General features: G+C 55.0%; 8 protein-coding genes across 8 annotated transcripts; 4 read left to right on the top strand and 4 right to left on the bottom strand.

Annotated features, from left to right (window-relative positions):
- Positions 1-61: 61 nt before the first annotated feature.
- PHACADRAFT_96330 (uncharacterized protein) lies at positions 62-838 on the bottom strand (the record flags this gene model as incomplete). The annotated part of the gene is made up of 4 exons (XM_007396821.1): positions 62-329; positions 390-474; positions 523-645; positions 703-838. The coding sequence occupies 4 exons, from the start codon at positions 836-838 to the stop codon at positions 62-64; spliced, it is 612 nt and encodes a 203-aa protein (XP_007396883.1).
- A 90-nt stretch (positions 839-928) lies between these two features.
- On the bottom strand, positions 929-2,698 carry PHACADRAFT_122997 (uncharacterized protein). Its single transcript, XM_007396822.1, has 5 exons — positions 2,507-2,698; positions 2,293-2,453; positions 2,162-2,241; positions 1,942-2,104; positions 929-1,890 (listed from the first exon to the last, which is right to left on the bottom strand). The coding sequence occupies exons 1-5, from the start codon at positions 2,676-2,678 to the stop codon at positions 1,567-1,569; spliced, it is 900 nt and encodes a 299-aa protein (XP_007396884.1). The 5' UTR covers positions 2,679-2,698; the 3' UTR covers positions 929-1,566.
- Positions 2,699-3,516: 818 nt separating this feature from the next.
- PHACADRAFT_162558 (uncharacterized protein) lies at positions 3,517-4,233 on the top strand (the record flags this gene model as incomplete). The annotated part of the gene is made up of 1 exon (XM_007396823.1): positions 3,517-4,233. One exon carries the CDS (start codon positions 3,517-3,519, stop codon positions 4,231-4,233), a length of 717 nt encoding a protein of 238 aa, XP_007396885.1.
- A 255-nt stretch (positions 4,234-4,488) lies between these two features.
- On the top strand, positions 4,489-5,247 carry PHACADRAFT_162559 (uncharacterized protein; the record flags this gene model as incomplete). The annotated part of the gene is made up of 4 exons (XM_007396824.1): positions 4,489-4,614; positions 4,673-4,822; positions 4,875-4,973; positions 5,032-5,247. The coding sequence occupies 4 exons, from the start codon at positions 4,489-4,491 to the stop codon at positions 5,245-5,247; spliced, it is 591 nt and encodes a 196-aa protein (XP_007396886.1).
- A 961-nt stretch (positions 5,248-6,208) lies between these two features.
- On the bottom strand, positions 6,209-9,741 carry PHACADRAFT_257853 (uncharacterized protein). Its single transcript, XM_007396825.1, has 3 exons — positions 9,423-9,741; positions 8,775-9,275; positions 6,209-8,718 (listed from the first exon to the last, which is right to left on the bottom strand). The coding sequence occupies exons 1-3, from the start codon at positions 9,556-9,558 to the stop codon at positions 6,473-6,475; spliced, it is 2,883 nt and encodes a 960-aa protein (XP_007396887.1). The 5' UTR covers positions 9,559-9,741; the 3' UTR covers positions 6,209-6,472.
- A 1,420-nt stretch (positions 9,742-11,161) lies between these two features.
- Positions 11,162-14,265, top strand: PHACADRAFT_210006 (uncharacterized protein). The gene is made up of 3 exons (XM_007396826.1): positions 11,162-11,888; positions 11,939-12,496; positions 12,549-14,265. The coding sequence occupies exons 1-3, from the start codon at positions 11,721-11,723 to the stop codon at positions 14,091-14,093; spliced, it is 2,271 nt and encodes a 756-aa protein (XP_007396888.1). The 5' UTR covers positions 11,162-11,720; the 3' UTR covers positions 14,094-14,265.
- Positions 14,256-15,747, bottom strand: PHACADRAFT_257858 (uncharacterized protein). The gene is made up of 10 exons (XM_007396827.1): positions 15,641-15,747; positions 15,423-15,591; positions 15,240-15,370; positions 15,143-15,189; positions 15,067-15,091; positions 14,839-15,016; positions 14,754-14,782; positions 14,511-14,695; positions 14,394-14,450; positions 14,256-14,342 (listed from the first exon to the last, which is right to left on the bottom strand). Exons 1-10 carry the CDS (start codon positions 15,716-15,718, stop codon positions 14,303-14,305), a joined length of 939 nt encoding a protein of 312 aa, XP_007396889.1. The 5' UTR covers positions 15,719-15,747; the 3' UTR covers positions 14,256-14,302.
- Positions 15,748-16,274: 527 nt separating this feature from the next.
- On the top strand, positions 16,275-18,659 carry PHACADRAFT_96531 (uncharacterized protein; the record flags this gene model as incomplete). The annotated part of the gene is made up of 7 exons (XM_007396828.1): positions 16,275-16,813; positions 16,862-16,914; positions 16,966-17,364; positions 17,415-17,743; positions 17,798-18,216; positions 18,272-18,354; positions 18,412-18,659. 7 exons carry the CDS (start codon positions 16,275-16,277, stop codon positions 18,657-18,659), a joined length of 2,070 nt encoding a protein of 689 aa, XP_007396890.1.
- Positions 18,660-19,207: the final 548 nt, after the last annotated feature.

The following is a 19,207-nucleotide window of genomic DNA, read 5'->3' on the forward strand; positions in this document are numbered from 1 at the left end:
ACGATGGATGAGATGGGCCGCAGGCTGGTGCCTGAAGTGAGCCAGAAGAGGGCGATGGAGCCTATAAGGACCTGGTATGTGCTGTTAGTGTAGTGAAGAGCGTGTGCGGGAGATGGCAGCCTACATCCGCTTCCCAGGATGCTAGACATATCCAGCCAGGTTCCTGCCCATGAAGAGCAGCAAGAACGGTGATATTCACGCACGACGTTCCGAGGACGATGGCCGCGGCTGTGACAGAGCGGCGTGCGATGTGCCGGAGCTGTGCGCTTTGGAACTGTGTGCGCACGAGCGGCCAGACGAAGAGGGAAGTCATGAGAATACTGACGATACTACAGTGCGTCGTGTAAGGTCATGAAAGTGCAAAGAAAAGCAGAAAGACTACAACGTACACGTCGTAGGCGATAAGGATGATCACGCCATCGAGGCGGAAGCCAATCGTGCAACGTTCTCCAGGATCCAAGTGCGCGATGCGCACTTCAGTGACGTTAGAACGCGTAGTGCTTCAATGGAGAGGTGACGTACCGATGAAAAGATGGCATACAACACCCAGATACATGATGACCGCGGCGAGGCAGACGAGGTACGCCGGCGTGCGCCAGCGGGGGGTGGCGGCTGTCGGGCACCATACAACGTACGCACGCTCGGCTGAGCATTACTCGAAGTCAGATAAAAGCTACAGAGACCAGGAAAGAGACAGCTTACTTAGAAAGAAGTACACACACATTTTCGCGATTCCATACAGCGTAACACAGACGTAGACGCCCGCAGTGCAAAGACTGAGGTTCCGATCGAGGCCTATGCCTTGTAGCACGAGGCCCGCTGGAAGATAGTCAGACATCTCCGTAGTAAGTGAGAGCTCGCATGCGCACTGATCACAAAGTAAGCCCATCTACAAAAGTCTAGTGAGCTGCCATGCTGTCTTTCACAGGGATAGACGTACGCAGTGGAGAATAATAGTACGAGAAATAGTCTCGGTAAGCTGATTTGTCTTACGTGCTGTAGCGATCTGAAGTCCTCCAGCCTGACACGATGCGTCAAAAACCCAGCGAGAGTCGAGGCTCCTAGGGTCGCCCGTCAACCTGTATGCAGGGACAGGCACAGAAAGATAGATATCCACGCACCCAGCACTTGGAAAATCGCCGTAAATGACGCAACACCGATATTGACATGGGTCAAATGGTCATTCAGGCTCGAGACACTAATAAACTCGCTTGAGTTTTTGGGTTCCATTAGCTGGATGTGTAGCGTTGATGAGAGAGATGAAGAGGAGGCTCCACAGCCCACGGTGCCCCAAGCGCATAGTGCAAGTACCTAGACTTTTACACGGCGGATGTGACAAAAATGGGCGGCCACTGGGCCCTCGATCGAGATGCGCGAGGTACACAAGCGAACCTGACATGCTACCTTTTATGGACTCCCGTAATGAAGACTCCGTTGCTGGGGAAGCATCCGCGCGGAAGTCGAAGAACGGACTGGCCTGCATTGAAATATTCGAGGCACAAACACAGGAGCGACAAAAGACACAGCGATATGCATCCCACGTTTTGGTCGGCAGGATCAGGACGTTCACTGCCAAATGTTGTCCTCGATGTACGCTGCGAATCTGTGCGCGATGCTGCCATCGCTCCAGTCGAGCGCGCCCTTCTCCGTTGTGCCGAGTATGATGGCCTTTTTGTTCACGGTCACGAATTGCCGCTTCGTGCGCTGCAGCTCGCTGAGCGTGACGTTGCGCGCAGGAAGCGCGACGTTTGTCTTGACGTTGTCCGGTAGTGCAAGGGTGACAGACCCACCAAGCCCACCGGACGCAGCTTGTTCGGCCATGATCGCAGTAACTATCGCGGTTGTCGTAGCCTCTAGTGCACGCAGGGCATCGGTGGGGGCTTTTGGTACCTGAACGACACGTCGATGGAGGGGGATATACGAAAATCGCTATAGACGTACCGCCTGCGTACCTGCATTTGGTGGCTTGACGTTGCCTTCCGTAACGGCCTTCCAAATGTCGTCCGCAGGAATGTCTTCATCTGTCCACGGGACGGTTATCAGCGGAGAGTCCCAACGAACCATAGACGATGGTTCCTCATATCGCATGAGCAGATTGTCGAGTCTGGGTGTAGGTCGAAGCGTTCAGCGACGATCGAACGAGCGAGAATCGGAGACGTACGTTTGTGGAGCATATGTCTTCCCATCCATTCTAGTTTCATTCCACTCTTTTACAAGGTCTTGAGTAGCGACTACATATACCTGACCAGCATATAAGCCCATCGGTGGGGATGGGATGCAATCATAACTCACCGTGCACACCCGCAGCTTCAGCTCTCGCGCCGCACAGTACATTTGGTATCGAAATCCTTTGATGTAATTCATGGCGTCGATGATAAGGATGGTATCCCGGTCCATCGCCCGCTGCATAGCAGTGAACAGGGCACCCCTCGCAGGCTTTTCTGATCGTGTGTCTGCAGTGACAGCATGATTATTTGCACTGTGCTCTACCAACCAAGTTGCTCACCTTGATATGCATCTCTGCTTATACCTAATGTGTCGTCAGACACGATAACCACCCTTAGCTGTGGGCCTGCATAGCTTGTGTCTTGAAGGCGATGTTCAAGAGCGATCTTGATTCGTTCTGCACGTCGTGTCTTTCCACTGCAGGGGTATCCAGAGATGGTGACAAGAGCCATTCCTTTCTACTTCGTCTACACAAATGTTCAGGCGCATAGTTCTCACGGTACCCCATGAATTTCATTGACAATCATAATTAACTTGGTTTCATAAGAAGTAATATATTTTTGTAGTAAGAAGTACACAGCCTGCATATAGAGCTAATTGTCACGAATGTGAGGGTTTTCCAAAAATTGCTGAAGGCCGAAGCCGACAGACGTGTTCGGATGTGTAATTTGCAATCAGCAAAAGACTGTGCCTCGGTAAAGACCTCACTGGCGACAGTACGTGCCCGAGCACAAGAATGAAGAACCGTAAACTCGCCTCGCAGCCTTATAAGGCGCGGCTGCTTCGCGCACGGACCACCTCGTCATGTGATACCACTTCTAAGAGCGAAGCGCCCATCCCGCCGTCGTGCGCCACAGTCCCGCCCAGCGTGAACAGCTCACGCCGCCTACCGCGCAGTCGTCGAACTCATCGCGAGTCCTACTAGCATGGTATTCCCCAGGCACGCCCCCCGGCTGCCCCCACTTCACACAGTCATTCACGCTAAATATTTTTCGCGGGGAAATACGCGCTTTGTGCGACATGTGAACTACTGCTCTGATACCACGCTCTTTAGACGCCCTCACCTCGAGTCTCGCAAACGCCGTCGACGTCGACGAGTGCGATGACCAGGGAGGATTGAGTTTCCCCCACCGGCCTGCTTCTGCCATCTCACCCGTTGCTTTCTTTCTTACACGTTCTCGCCGGGCCCAATGCCAGCGGACCCACCCACGACGCCCGAGCACGCCTCTCAGGTCAGCCTTACTTGGGACGCATGCCGTTAGTTACCCACACCTGATTGCATTTCAGAACATGCAAGGCCCTTCGCATTCAGAGGATCCCCACAATGGCACCTCTCAGATCGGCCAAACCAGTTCTAGCCTAATCAACGCTTCAGAAACCCCTGCAAATCCCGCTGGTCAAACAGATTCATCGATCGCTCCTAGTACGCCCCCGCCATCCGAGACCAAACATGTGGGCAACAAGGAGGCCAGCTCCTGGACTGGTTCCTCGATAACTGTACCCGTCAAGACTCGGCCACGACGTAGGAGCACCAAGGGAAATGGCAAGGGCTCGCCGTCTGGTAAGGATAAACCCCCGTCCGCTTTGGGCAGCGCCGAGGGCAAGCAGTCGACGAAACGGCGCAAGATCTCCTTCTTTGAGCGCATAACGTTCATCTGCACTTCCTGTGTCACCTCGTCACCGCGCATACACGATGTTGACGTCGAGGAGGGAGCATCCACGCAGAAGGATAAGGACTCGGAGAAGCTTTCGGAGAAGCAGTCGACCAAAGAGACAGAGACGACGACTGCTGCAGAGCACCCCACGCGCGAGCCCTCTGCCTCAAGTACAGGTGAGCGATCGTCGCTTGGTCTTGCCTCCCGGTCTGACCTCGCTGTATTCAGCTGTCCCGGCTCTGTCCCTCACGATCCCTGCCGTGCCCCCCGTACCCGCCTCCGTCACTCCCGACGTCGAGCTTGCTGTCGTTGTACCACCAACTCCCTCAGCGCAGCTCCTGCCGCTGTCTGAGACGGATGGCCTCACCGCTGGCGCCGTGCAGGCGCCAGGATCTACGGGGAAGGAGCACCGGCAGCAGGAAGTCCGCGTGAGCATTAGTGACTCAGACACCCATACCGAGAGATCGTCTCTGCAGCTCGATGACGAGCCTCCTCTGTCAGAAGAGTGGGAAGATGACGAACAGAGATTGATCAGACAAGGCGGCAATGGTGTCCCAATTGGACCGGTACGACTCCCCTACTCTCTTCTCCGCCCACACAGTCACCGATGCCTGTAAACCTTGTCCAGGACGGCACGCCGCGCCCGCTGTTACCCGCCATCGCGAGCAAATATCTCGGGCGCAAATGCCTCGTGCTCGATCTTGATGAAACGTTGGTGCACAGTAGTTTAAAGGTGCGCGCCACATTTTCCGAATTCCGCCGCATATATGCTCACGGTGTAGACGCCACAGCCTGTACCAGCTCCCGACTACATTGTCCCCGTTGAGATCGAGAACAACTGGCACAATTTCTACGTCCTAAAGCGTCCAGGCGTCGACAACTTTTTGCGGAAGATGGGTGAGATATACGAGGTGGTTGTATTCACCGCGAGTCTCAGCAAGGTGCGTTCCCTTCGTTACGGAGCTAGCTCATTCACCTCAATCGCACCGCTAGTATGCGGACCCGGTGCTCGATAAGCTTGACCCGGGACGGACGGTAGCCCACCGACTCTTCAGAGAAAGCTGCTTCAACCATCGTGGTAACTACGTCAAGGTTAGTTCTTCGTGCATTTGTCAGTGCCCTCTGACGTATGCATGAACGTGCCCCCTAGGACCTGTCACAATTGGGTCGGCCAGTTGGTGACACTATAATTCTAGACAACTCTCCGGCATCGTACATCTTCCATCCGCACAATGCCGTGCCCGTCTCGTCGTGGTTCAATGACCCACACGACACGGAACTTACAGACCTCTGTCCCTTCCTGGAGGATCTCACGAATGCTCAGGACGTCCGCGGCGTGCTCAATCCCTTCGTCCAACATGCCTAGTTAGCTGATCAGCCACCCTTCGCACCTCTACCGTTCCTTTCCGACCGACAGTACACCTGCACATCCATCCTCCCGTTCCTTTACACGCGTTTTGTGACGTCCTCGGCTGGCCCGCTTGTCATGGGCTCCCTGGTCGCACTCTTCGTCTCCCTTACCCAAGATGTGCGATGTGGTGGCAGCAATGGGTTTACTTGTACCCACACCAAGTGAGTGTTCCTATGCGCGCATACGTATGTGTCGGCTGACGAAGGGCCGTAGCGTGCTCCTCTTTCCCTGTTTTAGTATCGTCACGCTCAGGCAGCTCTCTTTTGCGAAACACCCCACACTCCTTACAGTACCCTTGATATCATTTTGCTCATCTTGTGTGCGTCTCTCTGTTCCCTCCCATAACCTGTTCTGACCCACTCACATCACTGCTAATCGCAATGCAGTATTCGCTCAATACCACTCGCACATTCATCATTAGTTGGCAAGTTGTATACCCCTCGTCTCGTGCCTGTTGCCCTGGTCTGTTGTAATCCAATGTTGTCTGTTTCGCTCGTTGGGATATACTAGTGTTATCGTTTGCCGGATGCTCTCATACACAAATTAGAGTTCGACGTGTGCTATCTGGCACATGCTGAAGCCTGAGGCCTGAGGCCTAGGTGCGTGCTATCACGGATGCGAACCCTGCCTAGAGTGGAAAGATTACCGACGGACGTCCGCGCACCCCACCTTACCCTGGTCAGACCAGAGCGCAGTAGTGATGAGCTGGAAGCCTGGGAAGCCACCCGTGCAAACGAAGGAAAGCACCGGCTGAGAAAATTTGTGTGCCTGAAAAGCCAGACAAGGACCCTGCGTGGCGCGGCAAGGAGAACGCAAGCATCTCTTGCCGCACCTGCGCCGTCGCATGACGAGGCTGCGCAGTCCGGAATAACCAATCGAACCACACGGCGCACACGGCCAGCGGGGCATATCGTCTCGGATACTATGACATTCACATTTCAGGTTCACTGGGGGCTATAAGAACAATAGTTAAGCTTTCAGGCAATCGCACACACGGAGCATGACCACCACCACCACCACCACCACCACTGTCACCGTCGACGCCGAACACACCTCACCCTTCACCCTTCACCCTAACAACCCATTTCACCTAGGAATTCGTATACATACAGCGACGACTGACATCTGGACCCTCCCCTCCTTTCCGCAGACGTCACAGCGTTGAAGCAGACAGGCGTGCTCAGCGCGCTTCACCCTCGGTGTCCGCCTCGTCCTCCCATGGCGAGAACTTGGCCTTCCTCATCCGCGGCAGCGCATTCAGCCACGCAAGGCCGGGTGCGAGCAGCGAGCGCGCGCCCGCGCCATGATCGACAAGGGCGTGTGGAGGCGAATGCTGCTGCGCAGTAGCGGCGGCGATGGCGTGGACGTGGTTCGGCGACGGCGGCATGCTCCCGATCTCGCTCAGCGTCGGGAGGCGCTCGAGCGAGGTGTTCGTGCTCGTGCCGGCGGCGCGCGCGAGGGCCTCGCGCTCAGCAGGCGACGGCGCAAATGCGCGCATGGAGAGTGTGCTGAACGCCGAGTCCGAGTCGCTCGACGGTGGTACGAAGATGCTCGGCACGCTCAGCGAGGACGTGAACGAGGACGGCTCGGAGCTGAGGCTGTCGTACGGTGAGTGCTTTGCAGCGCTGGCGTGGCCTCCGAACATCGGGAACGTCTTCTTGAACTGGAAGACTTTCGCCTCCGGATTGAGGCCCTTCTTGTCCTTCGTTTCGCGCGGAGTGGAGAACCACCGGCGGTGCCCGACTACCTTCTCACCGTTGTCAGACTCACGGGTACGCGAGCGGGTGAGCGGCTGCGGCTCAGATGACGTGCGGACGTTGTGGAAAGTGCGCTCGGTGTCCACGCCGTCGCTGGTGATACGATGACGGATGGGCGGAGGCGGAGGACGAATTTCGAAAGGATCTTCTCGGTCAACACCGTCGAACGAAGGGCAGGTGAGTGACGTCGGGGACGAGTTAAATACGCCAGGGCTTTCGACGGCTGCGCTCGGGAAGGTATGCATCTTGCGCCAATCCCGATCCAGAATAGCATCGTTGTCAGACTGGAAGGAACGCGACAAATCGTCGGAGACCCCGCCAGCCTCTAAGGACTTGATAAGACTAGTCGGGATCAAAGACGTGCTCCTAGGCGAAATGCCAGGGCCTTGATTGTCGAAAGCAGGCACCTCAAGTTCGTTATCGGTGAATGGCGAGAACCGGCTAGACTGAGATTGAGACGAAGACTTGGACGTCGGTAGATCATCATGTACAGCTGGCGGGCGCAGAACAATCTGAGGATGTGCTGGCTCCTGTATATTAATGCCATTGCACTCGCGGAAGTTGGAAATACCGCCAAGTGAGAGATGCCGGGGACGAGGAGAAGTAGAAAAACCCTGAGGCTCCTCAGAGACAGAAGCACGCCTGCCTTGTACGACGGGAAAGTGTAGTGCAGTAGGAAAGACTTCGATCTGCGCAGCACCATCGGTGTTGATCTGGTCGTGGACATCGCTAGCCGCAAGGTTGGAGGCTGTCACAATGGGCGACCAAGTTGTCGCAGCCTCTTGCGGGTTGACGACATGCAGGGGGTAAAAATCTCTGTCTTGCTTCCTCAACTCTGCTTGCTCCTTAGCCCGCTTCAGCCTCTGTTCCTCAGCCGCGATCTTCTCTTCCAACTCCTTCGTTCGGCTGTTCAGAGCAGCTACCACATCCTCAGCGACCTTGATCTCCTTCCTTTTCTTCTCCAGCTCCCCAATCAATCCCTTCTCGGCCTCATCCGCCTCCGTCTTGCAACGAACGATCGCATCCTCGTCTCTGCCCACGCGCTCCTTCAATGCTCCTATCTCCTTGTCCAGCCGTTCTATCCGCTCGCTCGCACTGTTCCTCGCGCTCTCTGCAGCGCGCAGGCGCTTCTCCGTATCTCTCCTGCACGATTCAGCGGACCTCTTAGAGTCTTCAAGTGTCTTCGTGCGCGCCTTGAGCTCCTGACGCGCAGCGTCCTCCTCGCGTTTCCGTGCACGGTGCTCGCCGAGATCGCTCTGAATCGCGGCATGCGATTCCTGAGCCTGAGCGCCGGCCTCAGAGAGTTGACTGCGAAGCTCGTAGACTGCGGCCTTGGATGTGGATATCTGGCGCAAGATTTCACTGATAACGGGTGACTGATCGAACAGGGTCGACGGCGAAGGGTTGAGCTGTGGCGGATTCAAAACTGCTGAAGGCGTCGGGGCCGGGGTTACGGATGGCTGGGACGGCGCTTGCGCATGGCGCTGGTTGTGAGCCTTGTCTGAGGGCTGGCGTTGAACGTGAAGCGGTAAAGAGGCCGATTTAGGCAGCGGGGGAGGTGTAGTGCTACGGTGCGAGCTGCTAGCGGTGCGCTGCATGGAGCGTTCAGTGCTGCGAAACTTCTGTGTGCTGTCTCGAGACAGTTGAGCCGACTGGTTCATTGACATTCCTAGCCATCGAGCGTATTGAGGATATGTCCTTAGGTGTAGTAGTAGTGGAACATACCCTCATAGCACTCCAGACCATCAAATGCCTTCATGTCAAGTATTCCAGAACTGCATCTCTCAGCGTCCTTGTTGTTTGCTACGGAGTCGATCCACCACGATTGAATCGGACCACCTCTCCACCATTTACCGAATGCTCCGATGAACCAAGATTCCGAGACCATGAAACCGCTACACTCGATCGACCGACCTTTGCTGCCTGAGCGGCCGGTAGGAAGAACAGCTGCGATCGTCATGATGCCAAAGCTGTAGAAAACGTGCTTGGGAGTACGCAATGAAACGGTGGCACGACTGTTGAAACGGAAAGGTGGCGTCGAGTTGTATGATGAAGACCCTTTCTGAGGGGCCTGTCGCGAGCGTGAAAGCGTGAAATGAACACCGGAGTCGCTTGAGTCACTTTGGTCATCCTGATTGTCGCCCTCCAAACGACTGAGGTGCTGCCGAAACGACTGTTCGGTGAGGTATGTGCGAAAAGACGTTTCAGATGGGTTAGTCAGATATGCTGTGGTGCGTGATTGTAGCATTCGGGACCGTCGGACATGATGGTGGGGGCGTCGCACATGCAAATTGACGAGTAGATAGTGAATGAAGGGGATGTAGACGGCGATGAGCGAGTCAAATTTCACGGTTTCGAGGCAATGCGACTTACCGAGCACGAGTATAACAATCATAAGCACGGTGGCGAAGAACGTGCTTTGGACGTCGACCTTGTCCAGCATTTTGTCCCAGGCGAGGAGCGGAGACTCTCCACCATAGAGCATGATACCGAGACCACCAAAGACCATGCTAAGAGGGAGAACAGGGAGTCTCCCCTTCGAGCCGATGTGTGTGGCTATGCCTCGTGGCGAAGTCGCGCGGGTACCCTGGTTGACTAGGTTGGCCGACAGCGTGACGAGGGAGACGTGAACCTGCGTTCCCTGCCAGGACTAGTATTGACGGAATTGAGCAAAAATCAGAGCAGATAATGGGAGAAAGCAAGGAGGGAAGACGAAAAGCCAAGCGAAAGGGAGAAATTACCAAAGCAGAGAAGTGCCTCGCTCGGCGCTTCGGGCGTGACCCGGAACATCAGCGCTGCCATGCGGCACACGCCGTGCCAATCTCCATTTACGGCTCCAGCTCTCGCCTCCGATATACCCGACGCCGGGCCCGCCCTCACTCTGCCTGTCGTCGCTGAACCTGTTCCCCGCCCTCGAAATTCCACAAAATGCGCAGAAAATGCTGGCGGCCACCGTGGGTACACCGTTCGGGTCGCACGGCTATCTCCATCAGCCATCTCTACTGGGCTGATCACCGATGTCTTCCAATCCCTCGTGGGGCACTGTTCTGATCTCGTCATCGGTTCCCCTCCCGAAATCTGAATAGGCCTGTGAGCGACCGTGTTCAGCCCGTGTTCGCAATGTTCACGTTCACAAATCCGTGAGTGGGCTGCGCATATGCATTCCTATGCCTTGAATAGAGCAGTTTACTCATACGCCACCTATGTTTAGGTGTATACTATGCCGCGGCCGTACGCCGTTACTTGTACGACATGCTGTGGACGAGTCATGTCGGCCGGCGGCACTCGAGCCACTTACCTTGTTCTGGGGCTCACAAGACACGCGAATTCGTCAGGGTGTGGCGTGAGTGACGCCCATAATAGCAGGGTCGTCTTCTCAAAAGACCGAGGTTAACGTCGTGTTCACGTCGATTTCCTCGTGCATAACGCGCGACTCGGTAGGCTACAAACAGTAGCTGCACGCATCAAGCTGTTGCTTCATCTTGCAGTGCAGCTGTGCCCTCACGACCATCTGGATGCCGACGCTTGGGTCTCAGATGCGACGACGCCCAGGCATGCTTCAACTTCTATTTGTCTTGCCTACGCGGTGCCTCGCGCACAGCTTCCCAGATAAAGCTACTGCCCTCGGCGACTACTTACATTTCTTATCAAGTGTTCTCCATCCCTGTGTACGTCCAGCTGATCACTGGTATCCTCTTTAGACCATGTTGATATGTGCCACAGCGCGGAATGCATTACCCGGTAGCCGAAGAAGTCTTCCTCGATGTCTCAAGTTCACGCTTCAGCTAGCTTGGTACACGCTCCATATATCAAGCGTGACCGTGAAGATGAGCATCGCTGAAAGTTGTCGCGTGGTCTTTATGAGCCCCCATGATCGCAGTTGCCGTCTAGACGAATGTCTTCTTCAGCTAGCCTATAATACTCACAGGCTCGTGCCAGGAATTCGCAACGTAAGATAGACCATCCTCTGAAACTCGGGCCTTATCGAACTCTACTATCTGAGAATCCTTCTGCCTGCCTGATGGTCAGCAGACATCCGGCTTCAGCATGGTCTGAACACTTGCTATAGAGCTGAACTCGTGCGATGCAGCATTGCGAAGCCGTTGCACTTCCCTTCGTGTGTTCCACGGCAGCATCTGTAACATTCACCTTATCGTTGGCGCGTTGGCGTGTTATCCTCTCTCTTGTCCTTCAGTTCGCGATCATTCTGAATCTCAACGTCGGCTTGCGTTGCATCGATGGCGAGCTGAATGACCGGCGGTATGTTCACTGCTTCCCGACTTCCCACAGGGGCTTCTCCATCTGAAGTATCTACGATAATGGGACTACATGACAGTGTATATTTCCGACTAGCACACTTGCGACTGGCACCTTTATGGATAGACCTGACAAGGGACTGAACTTGCACCGATGCGCATTGGCCTGACAAGCCGTGGCCGGTGACAGAGCGTGAGAAAGCCGAGGCGTCTGGTGCCGAAGGTGAAGTGATCCTGTGCTACATCCGCCTTTCGCTTTCACCTTGGTCGTCATCTCTGCCCGTCTACACCCCCAGCTCAAGAACACCGACAACAAGGCATAACCTGCAGAGACCAGCCTCTGTCGTAGCGAGACGACTTGGAGATCACAGGGCCTGCGAGGCCTTACGCGTATCAGCCCCGACGCCACTTCACCATGTCCCTCCCGGACGGCAAACTCACCCTTCAAGGCTTCTCGCAGCTTGGTGATGCTAACCCGAAGAAGCACGCCATGGTTGTCCGCCTGTCTACAGAGACTATGGAAGCTTTAGAGAGATTAGAGAGCGGCGCGAAGATAGACATTGACTTTGGAGAGGGCTCATCAGTTCAGTCCCACTGTGATGCCTCTGCTTGCATGCACTGATCCCCGAGCAGAAGCTCTACATAGGCGACACGTCGTTTACGATGTCCGCTCAGCCCGAGACAGTGTCACACGAATTGTACCTGCGCATGGTCCAGCCGAACAAGCCTGGCGCAATACTGAAGCTGCAGGGCAACGTCGTGGGCAAGCTGCATGTCGAACGGCAGCTGAACGCACAGGCGGAAACGGCCATACGCGACCGAACACAGCAAGCTGAGAAGCAAAGGCACGAACGCAAGATCGAGCTGCTCGATGCTCCGCTCGCACAAGCCCCGCGGGCCACACTAAAAAAGCCCAAGGTAGCGAGCAAGCCGACGAAGTCCACGCCCGCCGGACGCGCACCCCCGGACCCGAATCGCTCTCTATCAAGCTCGACGTCACTTCAACCATCTCGTGTCGCATCACCGCGCATCTCGCCACGACCGCTAAATGTTGGCGGTTCAGAGAACCATGCCAAGTATCGTCTGATCCACTTTGTGGCTCTGAAGCCGAGGACGCACGAGGAGATTATCAGGCTTGTGGGTGGATCAAGCAAGGAGTCTAGGAAAGAGGTGCAGGACTTGGTACCGGAGGTGGGCAAACTCATGCATGCTATTCTGCAAGACTCATTCGTCCCTTCAACAGGTGCTCGAGAGAGTGCGAAGTAGCGATCCCGCCCAGCCAGCCAAATACAGACTGAAGACAGAATCTTGGCTCGAGGTTAGACCGTTCGAGAATGAAGCTCTGCGTGCCGATGAAGTACAGAAGCTCGTGGACCAAGGACAAGAGGCTCTTAGGCGACTGTACATTCCAGAGTCTGATCCACTATGGAACAACTTCCGCCGCGACAATGTTCTCGTCCCACCTACTACTCGGCCCTCAAGACCATCGCCAGTCCCGCCGCCTGCAGAGCCCAAAAAGTCCGTGGTAACAAAGAAAACGAGGCCGTCCGAGATGACGAAGAAAGTGACTGATACGATACCAATGAAGGACGAGAGTGTGCGTCCGCCCAAACCGGAGTCGATGAAGGCCAGAGAGCGGGAAGGGACTCCCACGACATCCGCAGCCGCTGCGAAACCTACGGCAAGGCGGGTACCCGGTTCTGGCTTCCGAGCGAAATCTCATAGCAGCACACCTCCGACGATTGACGGCACTGTCACGGAGCCACAGGCGTCGCTGAAGAGACCAAGCGTCGACCACGAAATGAAGCGTGAGCCTCCGTCACCCGTCCCAGGATCCTCTCGACCTTCATCGTTAATGCCGCCTCCGCCAGGAAAGACTGTTAAACGGGAGGAGGCGGAAGTCAAGAGGAAAAAACATGGTCAGTCTTCCCGCGCAGAGGACACTCGGGAGAAGAAGCGGCCCAAGACGGAGCCTGGTGAAGTCGAGCTGTCTCCGCGAAAGAGACATCGAGACGTCCCGGAGTCGGACTACTCCGATCGGGATTCCGTCGCGAACCTCAGCTTCAAGAAGCGGAAGACGGACCAGCGGGACAGCGACAAATTGCAAGTCAAGGCGGAGCCCCGGGACATGCCAATAGCCAAGAAGGATCGGGACGCATCTCCGCTACCTGCCCGTGTGAAGACAGAACGCCAGCCTACCCCGCTGACCAGGTCCCCCGTTCCAGCTCCGCGCTCCCCCGCGCTCCTACCTCGGCCGCCTGTGCAGGAGCGCGTGGCCTCAGCGGCATCGAACGGCTCGCGCGACACGCGACGTGAAGACACGGCTCCGCGCAATGGCTCCGCGAAGCCGCGTCGACGGGAGCCGAGCTTCACGTCCTCTGAAGACGATGACCCAAAGCCCAAGGCGGACCGCAAGCGCGGCCGCTCGCCGGCGCCGTTGCAGAAGACGCGTGAACGCGAGCAGTCGAAGAAGGCGGCGGTGCTGCCGAGCGATGCGCGTGCGCTGCGACGGCTGTACGACGAGCGCATCCCCGAGTTCGTCGCGTTGCGGAGCAAGAAGAAGCAGCTGCGCGACGACCTGAAGCGGCTCCAGCGGCGCATGCGAGATGAGGGCATCGAGGATCTCAGCACTGACTGTGAAATTCCCGACGATGTCGAGTGCGAGAGCCTGCACAATGCGGAGGCGGCGGCGCGCGAGGAGTGCGTGCGGATACGCGACGCGCTCTACCGGCTCACCGGCCAAGAGATCCCCGGGGACAACGGGTTGTGGTCTGAGGATACCGACTAGGGAGGCGACCCAGGATGGGAACGTGTTGATACCCTTCGGAAAAGTAAAGCCCCAGGTTGGATACCGGCAGCTTTTGTATACCTTATATCCATTCATACGACACAGGCATTTGTGGCAGCTCATGTATAACGGCAACATATCAGTTCTTTGTAACGTGTATTTAGCATTTCACTAATAGAGGATTCTCGTGATGAGTTTAATGCATTGTTTCAGTCTTTGGGTCTAAAGAGGTAGTGTCCAACTCCCCATCTATGCGTCATTCAGTCATTCCGACATTATAATACGGACTAGGCCACGTACTCTTCGCCGCTGTTCAGACCGAAGAGTTCTGCGCAAGCAATGTAGAAGACGCGGAACCTAGTTCAGGTCAATGTGCAGTTCGTTAGGTGATCTTATGGGCGCCTCATCCACACATACCGATAGAACATCTTGCGTCCGTGTTCCTTCCCCAAACCTTGTCTTTCTGCTCCTTTTTCCAACTCCGCCAGGCCAACGGCGGCGTTGCGATCCTGTTGCTTCAGCCAGTCTTCTAGGGTGCGCGAGTAGTGCTGGCCGTTTATCCACCAGCTGCGTACGAGGCTGAGGTCGTCCTGAAAGTACAGCTGAGGGTAGGTTGATGAGTATCCAAACACGATGTCAAGAGCGACATTATGTGCGTACTAGAAGATCGTGCGACGGCATAGTCCCCCCTTCGCAGATAGCCAGTTGTCGGACATGGCCCATACTGAGTAAGGGCTTAACACACCTGAGAAGAAGTTCTGCGCCATCCAGCCGTCACTTTCCTCGAAATGATAAGGAGTCATCTTGTGGCAAAAGATATGGACGAAGAAGAGCGAGTCCTCGCCTGACGGCTCGGTCTTAGGGCGTAGCCAGGAGGAAACTTTGGACATGAGCATCTTGTAGTTCTTCATGTGCTCGAACATCTGTAAGCGTCCAGTTAAATGGCTATATGCGCGACATGAAGAGTATTTACTTCGATAGATAGGACGCGGTCGAACCTAGGCGAAGAGTAGTGTAAGTAGCATGTGAGAACAGGGAATGTTGCGCACCTAGCAGAGCTGTCAAACTCAAAGGTGTTCACGTCGGCTGTGATCACCTACAAAGCTATTCAGCATCGAGCGGTGTGTTACGATATGTGCGACACACTTGAACGTTTGTGAGGCCACGTGATTTGGCAGCCGTGTCGATGTATGCCTTTTGAGTCGACGAATTGGACAGCCCAGTAATGCGAGAGTTTGGGTATTTCTGAGCCAAGTACAGTGACAGGCTGCCCCATCCTGCCCGAGGAGTTTTAGTAGGGTAGAGATTACGAGATACCTCGCTGCATACCACATCCTAGGTCGAGGACGTCAAGTCCATCCCTAAGCTGGGCTTTCTCGCAATAGCTCTCCAACATAAGGACTTCTGCTTCTTCTAGACTCTCTTTCCCAGTCGAATAAAGACAAGAGGAGTACTTCGCATATGGACCGAGACAGGAAAGGATGAACTGGGTAGACACCTATGTATAATAGTGAGTAAAACGAAAGCTGGGCGAATATAAGGCTCGCCTCGTAATGCTGTTCATTCGCCTTCTCCGTCAAGTCAGCAATTGTCGCTCTGACCCGAACTTGCTCGATCCAGTGCATTTTGGCCGCATGGTTAGCCTCAAAACTTCCCAGGTTGATTTCTCTAACCCGTTGGCGGCATAATGCTCGGATAGTGAGGCGCAGAGCAAAATCCGGCACCAAGCCCTTGGTGTTACATGAGCAGGGCACTTGACTTTGAATTTGAGTATTGGACGTGCCTACCTTGTCTAGTAAAGCATACCCCGCAGCGAGACTACCGTCGACAATCTCTTTCAACATGATGGTACACTTTGAAGATGTTTATACCGCACACAGACGACAGCTTTAATTCTAGCAGGAACAAATCGTGTTGGCTGCCCGAGTTGAACTTATGACTGCCAAAATGAACAAGGTTAGCTTTGAGTCGGGAAAAGCCGAAGACGGACTTGCCTGTTTCTCCTCGTGCCTGCCCGTGACGAACATGGCTTGACTCTGCTTGCCCTGCTCCTCGATGGTCTCAGCGACAGTCGGTCTAGGAGGCTTTCTGCAACGCCCTCGAAACAAAGCCGTCCTCGACCGCTATGATCTCGTACGGAAATTCTTCATCCGACAGGCCTTCCCTGGCACGGCCGGCAGCATGCACACAAGGGTATCCTGGTCGCGATATTCCTCAGTGACCTATACCCAGCCATCGACATCGCGCACAGGATTGTTGCCTGAGAGACACACCTGGGACTTTGCTCAGAAAGTCTCTTTCGCTGCGCATCATCCGTCCCGCTCCCGCCAGTCCTTGCTCTTTAGCTATCGGGGCATTCACACGACCACTCAGGTCTCTCAAGATCGTCCGCCTTCTGAGCATCGCAGGCTACCGTCAGAAGGAGAAGAGCCGCAAAATGAGAACAAATCTTCTCCGGGTGTCCAGCCACCTGCTCAGCAGGACTCACGGCCGTTAGAGAACTATTCAAAATTCTTCCGACAGCTCGCTCTGTCGCTCCCTCACGTTCACCGACCAACACGAGACGACTTCCTGAATGCGGCTAGCGGCTTTTGGCAGCGCATGCGCGTACGCTTCAAGTGGCTCACCATTCGGTCGTTCCGCAAGTACAATGCAGACGAGATATCTGCCTTCATAACGTGGTTCTTTATGAGCCAAACACTGTGGTTGTTCGTGGGCACGTAAGTAGTTCGAACTGTCTCTTCAAAAGATGTCTGACTCGTATGCAGGACCACTTTCTTCTCAGTGTTTCTTATAACTGTGAACAGTCTCCGCTTGCAAGGTATGTCTGCCTGGTATCGTTGTTCCATCAATCTCCTGAAAGTTATCGCAGAAAATGTTGCGCGCGCAATTAGCGACTATCTCACTGCGGAGACTGGGATACATATCGTATTTGAGTCCGCCATCGTCCCAAAGTGGAAGGATTCGCGTATATCCTTTAAGAATGTTTACATCACACGTAGACCGGACGTTGTTAACAAAGTGCGAGCGGACAGGAACACTGGGTATCACTATGCGACAGGTTACGACGTCAGCAATCATCCTGCGAACCATGGCTTCATGTATGACGAAGAGGACTCAATCTTGGAAGAGCTGCCAGGCGAAGATACCAACTATTCGATGTTTGACCTCAGCGTGGATACAATCGACGTTACTCTATCTTTCACGCGGTGGCTGGAGGGCAAAGGTCTTGTTACAGATGCAGTTGTGAAGGGCGTACGCGGTGTCCTTGGTAGGTCGTACACTATCAGTACCGCCACTTGCCGATGAATTTCTCCACAGATCGGCGATTCGTACACTGGGATCCCGAAAATCCTCTTGACCCGGCTTCCTTCCGCCACCAGGCCCGGCAAGGCGACTTCGAACTGGAATCTTTCCAGCTAGAGGATCTCCTGGTTACCGTATACCAGCCAGGTAGCTTCCGGCCATTCACGGCCTCCATCTTCCGCGCAGACATTCGGACATTCCGGAAGCAGTGGCTCTTTTACGATTTCCTTTCAGCGGAGAACGTCGTTGGGCAGTTCGATAATTGTCTATTCAGCTTGCACAAACCGCAAAGTATAGGACGTACTACCGAACAGGACCTCAAGGATGGTCAGTGGGCCCGTATGGTAAGTATATGCGTGCAGTTCACCATATGTGCCATGACTAAGCCCGCATTGTAGTCCCGACTTCGCATCGATGGTGTCAACATCGATCACCTGCAGCACATGTCCACACAGGAAGGCCCCATTTCCTGGATCACCTCTGGCAAGGTGGACGCGGTACTAGACATTAAGTTTCCACGTGACTACAGCGATGATTCACCCTTCAACACTCTCATTGGTGAGATTGCAGACGCGATCACGACTGCCGCAACGTCGGCGGTCGCAGAGCGCATTCCTGGCCAGCGTGAGCTCGCGAAGCCTCCGCTGAGCGCGCCATCGGACCAAACTGCTATGCCTGCAGACAGCGCGGAGCACCCCAAAATCATCATTGACATTGACCTGAGGTTCCGTGACCTCAAGACAGCAGTGCCGTTGTTCACTGCGGATCTGTCATACGCCAATAATGCGCTCATCAGACCGATTGTCGCGTTCATGAAGTGAGTGCCAGCCACACGTGTGTTTAATATCTCGCTGGCTGACGTGCGGATCTAGTGCAAATCGTACTCTGATACCCATTCACTCACGTGTTGTCAAGGATCTTAGCAACTTTGATGGCGCATGGACGATGTGGGAGAGTATGTCCCATCTCTTTCGTGCCCCTGTACCTTCTGACGGTTATCTCGCCCTGACAGCTGGCCTCGTGGACGATATAGGGGCGAAGGTGTATGAGGCTATGGCCTACCACGTCACACAGGCAAATTTCAACCGACGCGTGAAAGCTGTGAGCGCATGGAGCCTGCAGATGACTGCGAGCGCCATCTTGTCCGCCCTCCGTACAGCTATGGATCCGATGGCCTCTCACCTGAGGGAAGTCTATTCGGAGGGGCTGCCGTACGACATAGCCTTCCCTGTGGGGTTGGCTGAGGGGACGAGCATCTGAGATACAGGGGGAGAGCTCAGGGCAGTAATGAAGGTAGAGAAGAGAGGACGTACGTAAACGCCACACCCCACCTGCGAGCGTTAGTTAGAGCAGGGTCGATGTAAGCGCGCATCCAGTCAGTAAACGATCTCTGCTATCGAAGTGTGCCAGCTCATATCCGGATGACTAGGCCAAGCTTGCAAGCTCTCAGTGGCTCACTGACCGGCGATCCATGAGACCAATACCAGCTGTTATCTTCTTAAATGTGGCCCTCTTTCGCCAGATGGGCTGGTCTGTGGGACCCCCATCTGGCGAATCTCCGACGTATCGACCATCTTGTGAAGATATCGTGGCGTTGTGAGCGTCCGCTTAGCTGTAGCTCATGACCGTAACACACAATTTCACCAACTACGCAAGCGAAATGGCTCATGCCGGCAAGGCTTGCTCGGGCGATCGCAATCTTGTAACGTGGTAAATACGTGGTAAGTACGTGACCTTAAATCGCATGCATCGTGATACCCAGGGCCACAGGCAGTTCAGCAGAATATTGCACGAGGCTGCCCTCCCCA

This window comes from Phanerochaete carnosa (assembly GCF_000300595.1).
Source record: "Phanerochaete carnosa HHB-10118-sp unplaced genomic scaffold PHACAscaffold_6, whole genome shotgun sequence".
Lineage (NCBI taxonomy): Eukaryota > Fungi > Basidiomycota > Agaricomycetes > Polyporales > Phanerochaetaceae > Phanerochaete > Phanerochaete carnosa.